The sequence below is a fragment of the Merops nubicus genome, unplaced genomic scaffold (genome assembly GCF_000691845.1).
Source record: "Merops nubicus isolate BGI_N331 unplaced genomic scaffold, ASM69184v1 scaffold10367, whole genome shotgun sequence".
In the NCBI taxonomy this organism is placed as follows: domain Eukaryota; kingdom Metazoa; phylum Chordata; class Aves; order Coraciiformes; family Meropidae; genus Merops; species Merops nubicus.
Window position 1 is genome coordinate 1 of NW_008619582.1, and position 8,469 is coordinate 8,469.

Below are 8,469 nucleotides of genomic sequence, written 5' to 3' on the forward strand. Positions count from 1 at the left end.
AAGGTGAGGGAGGGAACGGAGCCGGGCGGAGCCGCGGAGCCTCGTCGGGACGAATCTCCCCCGCGGGTTCCTGTGCAGCGGAACCACGTTGTGCTCGGTCCCTGTGAAAGGGTTCGTCCCTTAGTGTGAGGGACCTGGACAGGCAGGTGCCTAAAAAAAAAATCTCTTTAATATTTCAAATTCTGGTGGAAATGTTGTGAGCTAGGCTATCTAATGCCTAAATAGCAGCTTTCATCTTCAAAGGCCTTTGGAAAGTGGGATGGGTGTTTGCTACTTGTGAATGGAAAATGAGGAGTATGTTGTTCACTGGATGGCAAGAGAAGACAAGAGACACGGTATGCCAAGGATCAAGGGCCAACAGGCCACAAAGTGCAAGACATCAGGGGAACAGTAGGAGAGGCATCTTCTGGCACAAGGGTGGGGTGTGGTAGCTGTGTTTTTTCTGGTAACATACACTGCGAGGACCCTTTAATAGGAGATTGCTCCATTTTCGGTCAAGGGAAAAAAGTTTTCAATGTGTTTTGCGCAAGTTTTCCATATGCTCAGCTTTAATAAAATCAATAGAGCTACTCAAATCATTAACATCAATCTATGCCTTGGTAACTGGATGCCTCTGAAGGTGTTACATGGGCACTTCCGCAATGACGTAGACTTACAGGGAGCATCACTCTTCACTCTGCTGCACTCTTTTCCCTCATTCTCTCTGTCCTCATATTTAAATTCAGAAATTAAAACAATCTTCAGCCTCAGCTGAGCTGTATTTCCTGGGTGGCAAACTTTTCTCTCTCTGAAAAGTCATACCAGACAATGAAGCTTCTTCCTACAAAACTTTAAAAGTTCTGAGATGTCTATTATATTGATGCAATATACCGATATTATGGCAACATACATTTATTTATAACAACAAATGCACCCCGTTAATCCCCAAGTGATCAATATGCGGAGCACTGGGTAGCAATGACTGATGACTTTTAAGAGTTTGCAAGTTGCAGATCACACAGTACAGTGCTGGGCATTAAAGAAACAGCAAATCTGTTGCATTGACCACGTGGTCCTGCTAAAAAACAAGTAGATTCGTAATTTCAGGCTCTTTGATTCCAGCATTACCTTGGGAAGGTGCTCTGAGTCAAAGATGAGCAGGCTCAGCTGGTGCCATGCTCAACAAAACAGTAGGGAGAACACAACAAGAGGAAGGCTAGGGCAGGTCAGAGGGCTGGTGTGCTGCGCTTGGGGATTGTGGAGCTCACAGTCTGTCCAATCTGCACAGAATTGGCAACCATATGGTAGAGCTTTTGCTTACAATATAAAGTCTGCTTTCACACTCTCAGTGACCTGGTTTGTGGAAAATGCCGCTGCAGTGGCGTGGAAACAAAAAGTGATAACAGCTGTTTAAGAGGTTTCTTCACAGCACAGGCCTCGGCCACAGGGTTGCAAGCAGATTCAAACCATTATTCTGCACAATTAAGGAACCAGGTCGTTTGAAATCTTTTATTTTTACAGGGAAAGGAATTTAATTCCTTTTTGCAGCTTAAATACCTAAACCAAACTGTGTGTCAGACTAAAGTGGAGAGAAACAGAGGAAGATAAGGCTCAGCACATGGCCAGAAGCCAGAAATTCTTGCCTTTAATCCCTTGGCTGACAGTTGCTCCCTCCATTGCTTTCCATAAGTTACTGTAGCCAGTTTGTGTGGTGTTTACTCTTCCGTGACATGGAGAAAGCTATTGCCTGTTTTATCTGTGTCTGGAATATTAATGAATATTTACAAAGTGCTTAGCTTTAGTATCCTTAGTAGCAGGACACAGAGGATGCCCACCCTGAGTGCAAGTTAATATTGTCTGCTCTGCATGATTCACTTGCTCCTTTAAGAAGGAGCTCCCTACCACCCTATCTAGGTCAGCTCAGGCAGCATTTATCAACAAAGAGAAACAATAGAAAAAAGTTATCAGTATTTTGAGCACAGAAGTGTTGCCTCTACACATCTGGCTGACCTTAAATAGATCATCTGGCTCAGGGCTAGTGTTCCATGTAACAGGCTGGCTACCTGACTGCAAGTTCCAGAAAGAATGCTCTGACACAAGTAACAAATAATGGACAAATAATGCTGTGTGAATAAAAGCAAAGGAACAAATAACATTCCTGGTGATAAGCACAAATTAGATACCTGTGGAAATTCTGAACAGAACTGGTAATGTGGAGAGGAAGGGAGGAGCAAGGAACCATAGAAATAATAATAACAGTACTACTACTACTACTACTACTAATAATAATAATAGAGGTGATAAATCAGATGCAGGATGTTCTTGAACATGCCTCAAATTCTCTGAAGCTTGATGGTTTCTGAGAAATGAAGGGAGGGATAGGTTAAATATCAAACCACCTCTCCTCTTGTCAGAACAAAGTAATGGAGATACACTTCCAAATGAAGCCCGTGGTTACAGCGGTGCCTCACTAGCGCTCTTAACTAAGATTTCCTTTTAATGGAACGATTATAGCCTTCTTGACCTGCCCTGAATTGACTATTTTTCAAGGATAGTACTGTAAATTGTAAGACTCAAGACTACAAGAGTTTTTCAAAGGCTAAATTTGGCAGACTGTAAAATTAGAGGGGGGAAAAAAAAAAAACCAAAACAACAAAATGCACAATTTTTCAAATTTGTAGTCAGCTTTATGTACAAAACTAGAGATTGATATGTTTACCATAATATGGACCTTTTAATTAAGTTCATTAACAAGTGACAATATCTTGACAGAGGATTTTGCTTTCTTTCCTTGAAAAAAATCTTTCTTTGAAATTCCTTTGGTTCTGTTGTTGAAAAGTTGGTTAGGTTTCACAAGTGCATTTGTTAGCAGATCACATCCATCTTCAGTGTTGCTTATTTGAAGGCAGCTGTGTCAATGGGTATCACAAATACAAAAATATTCTGACTTGGCATGTGCTGTATTTTTATATGTGATAGATACATGCATACGATTAGATCACAGGACAACCATTGTGGCATATTTCTGTACTCTTCTCAATTCTGCTTTAGTAAGAAATTAAATGACGATTCCACTGCAGGGTACATTTGTCGTCTTCATTCCAAACTAATTTTGAAACTCCTTGCTTTCTTTTACATTACAGTGACAGATCGTTTGACAAATATATGAACTTCAGAAGGAGAAAATAAAGTTCAAAAAATTAAACCAATAAAGTAATTAAATTTCCAAAAATTAAACTTGGAGCTTAGTTGCAAGAAGGGAAATTTCAGAGCTGAACAGACTTTAAAAAAAGATATCAAGTATCATTGGGTATTTTTATTGCAGACTGTTCCAAAGGACAGGCCCAAACTTGCTAATGGTAGCTCAGTAATATTGCAGTTGTCATCACTGAAGTGCTGGGGTTTAAACCCCCAGCCCTGAATAAGATATGGATGATGTCCACAGCTAGGCAAGAAAGACCCTTCTGCCTGGTTTTCACCGAGGGTCTGGCCAGCCTTAGGTGGGAACTGATTAGGATATCACCACCAGGTGCCCCCACCTTCCACATTAACTTGGAGGTGGGGCAAGAAGCCACCTCTATAACAGCTGACTCTGCTTGCAGTAAGGTTGGGAGGTCTGCCTGTACAGTGTGTTGTGGGGGTTCTGGTTATTGGAAGGTCTCTTCATGGCAAGTGGGGTTCCCAGGATGGCAGGGCCAGAACATGGAGCTGTTTCTGAGTTCCTACTCTATAACTGGGCTCATGGCCTGGCTGCTCCCGTTGCCCATGGCTTGGCTCCTTGCCTGTTTTGTTCTCTTCTTCATGTCCCCTGTGGTGGGTAAGTGCATTGACTTGTTCCTCCCTCTGGCTGTCTGGCACTGTGGATCTCTGGTGTGTGATGTGGGAGTGGAGGGAGGGGTTTGGCTGCTGCTCTGCCTGTTAATGATAACATCATTCTATATTGGACAAGTGGTCAGCAGAAGAATCATCTAATGCTATATGAGCAGTATTTAGGTACTGATTTGAGTATGAATATTTTGTAACATGTGAGCTTAACCAGTAGAGTGAGTTAGCTGTTTTTCCCCTTTCCTCAAGACAGGAGATGTTTCCACTTATGATGCCATTTTTAAAAGACCAGAGGGCTACAACAAAAAGCTTCACCGATGTGACAGAGAACATGTGAAGAGTTGTGATCTTAACATTAATGAGGAGGTAACCCTTTGATAAATTCATAAATTACCTTTGTTAGAGCTATTTGGTAGTTTTTGACATGGCTGGGGACTATAGGCATTGTTCTACTCTTTATAGTACAGCCTCTGTGGTAGTAGAGGAATCAGAAGGAGGACATCCTTGACCTCAGTCTGGAAGTTTAGGAGAAAGCATTAGCCAGTGAAGACACTGGAGTTAGCCCCTGCTTTTGACATCCTGTAGATTTCCAGCTTCCAAGCCATGTACAGGTTAAAGCATGGGAAAGAGAGACAGATAGCAAGGCAAACCGTCTGTTATAGAGCTTCAGGGTCACTGGGAGTGACTTCTGATCTGTCTGTGCCTTTCCAGAATTGCAGTTAAGGTGATCCTACAGCTGTTTCTGTGATGTTTGAAAAATCTTCTCCCTGAGTGGATAGCACGCAGGGGTCCCAACTCAGCCACATGGACTCTGACACCCACCCTCCCTACACTGGAATGTGGTGAGAGCCCAAGACTCTGAAGGTGGTGAGCTTGTTACACAAGCTTGGACCAGATGGCCCTGCAGGAAGGACATTCATAGGGAGCTAGTGCAAAGGAGGGATCAATCAGAAGACCATGGACGTGTCTGGAAAAGGCTGGGCAAAGCATTGAAAGCTATCAGAACCTGGGTTTGGTGTGCAACCTGATAGCTAAGAGGAAGTATGCAGACATGTTTTTAAACAGCTGCATTAGAAACAGAAATACTGTAATATAGACACTTATATATACATATGTATTTTCCATGCAGCATCTGAATAATTGTCCTGGTTAAGACAGGGTTAATTTTCACAAGAAGCTGGGAGGGGCTACAGGCAGGATAGACAACAGAACCAGCCAATGGGATATTCCATACCACACTGATGTCATTCCCACTATGTAAGGGGGGAGCTGGCCAGGGAAGGCCTATTTTGAGCAGTGGCTGGTGTCAGGTATGGGTTTGGCAGTGTTAGGGATGGTGAGCAGTTCAGTTGTATGTATCACTCGTTTCACATATTTTGTTAGCGTTATTGTTGTTTCTTCTCTCTTCTATTAAACTCTCAGCCCATAGGGTTTACCTTTTTCTCATGATTCTCCTTCCCATCTCCCTGGGGACAGGGGCTGGGAAGAGTGAGCTAGTGGCTGCGGTCAAACCACAACAATAATACACACACATATACACACACTTGTTTATGCATATTTATGTTTATGTTGATACACATACACACACAGAAGCTGTCAAAAGCCAAATGAAGTGCAACCTCTGTGTGTTAATGGCCTCAAAATCCCAGTGGGTTCATGGGATGTAAAGAGCAAAGAGTAGGCTAGGAATGGCTGCCCATATTGGTGACGGTGTATGACAGATGGGAGAGAGTAAAGTTAAAATCTGTAATCACTGTGTAATAAGTGTCTTGCTACTTTGTAACAAAGGCCACTGCTTGTAATTTGTCTCACTAGGAGCTACATATGCCAGAGGTTTCAGTGCAAGCCCATACCTGGTATGCCCTTCAACTCTTTCAAGCAGTGCTTGGAGTGTTAGGTGCTCCCAATGGAATTCCAGGAGTGCCCCTTACCATCACCTGCTCATAGCTATAAATCAACTGCAAATCTTCATGAGGCCAAAAGCCATGTAAATGACTACTTCAATTAAAACAGAGTCTCTTTATTAAAATAAACCAAAGCCAACCCCTCTTCCCCCAATACCAAGCCCAACCTCCAGCTGGGAAATGTGTGTAGAAACAGTTTATCAGTGCAGAGGTGAGGTTTGTTACTGAGCTCTTGGGTGAACAAAACTCACTTTCCTACCAGCTTGCTTCCTGACGCAAACCCGTATGGGCCAGAATTCATGCCATCCCTGCTGGACAGTGCACACAAGGGACTCTGCCTGAACAGGTGTCCCCTAATCCAGCCCTTTAACTAGCATGGAGACACATCAACCCCACAGCTGTTGAATGTGTCACAACATGATCCTCCTGCACATGATGACACCCAACACCGGACTTAACCATAACTAAGTGCAGGTCACATACTACCTCCTACTCTTAATTACCCCGGTGGCCCTCACAGACTTGATGTAATAGATATATTATAAAACACAAAAAGGCCACAGTTGACATCTTTTTCGTATGGCACCAAAAGCAGACAGGCTAAATCCACTAGACTATGCTACTTTTGTTGAAGTGGGCAAAACCCAAACCACTGCAATTAAGCTCTTTGCTTCATTCAGAGAGCCTGAGTGCATCCAGAGAATCCAAGAGTACAACCACAGATACTTTCTTAGCTCCATGTGGCTCAATGACTGCAGCAGACTGTTGGCACAAGGCTGCCATTGGCTGATTTTGAGTGTTAACAGTGCTAGAATTACATGCTGCAAAGGCGTGTAGCAGGATGCTTCCCAGCCAACTGTTGGAAAATCTGAAATCTGCTGAATGCCAAACCTGCAAAGCTGAAATGCCACCATGCATAGTCAGCACTGTGCTACCAGGGATGCTGAAAACTGAATCTGACTTATTTAAAGAGGACATAAACTACTGAAGTTACATATTGCTGCCCATCGTGAGCACTGTACACCCTGGATGGGTAGCAAAGGCTTTTTTGATGCTACAATGACTCTGTAATTTCTCCTTTATCAACAGTTATCCACAACTGGGGCAGGGGAGGAAATGGTCTTATTTTTTGCCTGCCACTCTTCTCACTTTTTGTCTGTTGGGGTTAAAAGTTGGTGTACTGAATAGCTTTTAATGAGGTGGAGCTAGATAGGTGGGGAGAGTTGGGGGATGAATGGTAGTTTTGGAAGGGCTTTTCTGTTTCTTGTTATTGTTTGTTTGGGTTGGCTGGTTTGTTTGTTTAGAAAAAAAGGGTTTCCAGCATCTTCCCCAGAATCTTAGGTCTAGTTCTGTCCCTGAGTCTGGAAGTGTCTCTCAGCTGACTGCGCTGCCATGAGAACCCTCGAATCTGTGCTCCCACCTGCATCCTCGCAAAATACAGGGGCTCCCGTGTCTCCATATTTCTAGCATCAGTGCTAATATAGCTCAGACCTGTATCTGTTGTAGCAAAGAAGTAATTTGTTTGCACCTGAACTGTTGTTTAGTGTCTGCATTGTGCTTCTCCTTTTGGGTGTTATTTACATCTTAAGACTCAGTGAACGCTCTGGGGACCAAAGTTTACTGTGCTTGCCAGTGCACAAACGTACAGGCAGCCTGAAAAAATCTGAGACCTTTGGCTAGGGGAAGAAAAACAAATCCTGTCTTTCCCTTCTGACTCCAGAGCTCCCTACTCCTGTAGCACACGAAGGAACTGCAGATTGCAGATTGTAATTGCAGCCACTTGAAGAGACGCTTGCTAAGAACAAACTTAAAATAATCTTTTCTTGGTCAGTGTATTTTTCACCAAGTCCACTTTCCATCACTGCAGAGCAGTTATTTCTGTAATCTTACAGCTACAAGTGTTTCTAGTAAAACTTCTCATGGTGCAAAATGCTTTATGTCCTTCAGGGAAAGCTTGCGTGGAGTAGTAGTTGCTCAGGGTTTTTCTTTAGCCTTTGATTTTTTTCATGCAGTGCTTTTACTGAATTGTGCAGGCAGGATAGGTGTTCCTATAACAGCGGACACAAATCTCTCCTGTTTTTCAAAGGAATCATGGAAGTCAGTGCACAAGAAAAATAAAGCTGAAAATAAATATATATATATATGTGTGTGTGCGCGTGCGTGTGTGTTGGCACAGAAAGAGTGCAGATGACTGGGAAGTAAATATACATCCATACAGCAGATGCTGTACAGATCTATCTGTTATTTTGCCCCTGGCTATAGCACAGTTAGCAACAGGTAACTGCCATGTATTTGCTCTGTGATTTTCTTATAAGGACACTTCTCTCTTTTCACAGGAAATGGCAAGACCTGTTGCTGTTTTGTCATCTTCAGAGTATGGGAGACGCATAAATAAGCCCATAGAGCCGCCAATCAGAGGTCATGCAAGGATTAATCACATGCAGGCAGAATTCTACAGGAAAAATGGTATCACGTGCTTATTGGAAAAACGTTCTTCAAGCCTGGATCCATGCTAAATCTCTTGTATCTCTTTTTGCCAGCAACATTTATGTGGAAAGAGCCCCACCTCACATTAAAAAGCAATATGGTACCTTTTCCTTTACATTTTACTTAATGAGAATGATTTGGATTAAAAACAGGATGAAATAGCAGCTCTGCTTTTCCTTGTTCTAATTAAAATGTATGTCTTCTCTTTACAGTCTCATAAAACTCTCATGAAAAGCAGCATGAGCAAGGGCTGAACATTTTAGGCAGTGATGCT

At 42.8% G+C, this 8,469-nt stretch overlaps 1 protein-coding gene across 1 annotated transcript; it reads left to right on the forward strand.

Annotated features, from left to right (window-relative positions):
* Positions 1 to 4,053: 4,053 nt before the first annotated feature.
* Positions 4,054 to 8,224, forward strand: LOC103776327 (chromosome unknown open reading frame, human C5orf49; the record flags this gene model as incomplete). Its single annotated transcript, XM_008943834.1, has 2 exons — positions 4,054 to 4,170; positions 8,045 to 8,224. Coding segments are annotated over 2 exons (297 nt in total), but the record flags the coding sequence as incomplete, so codon positions are not given.
* Positions 8,225 to 8,469: the final 245 nt, after the last annotated feature.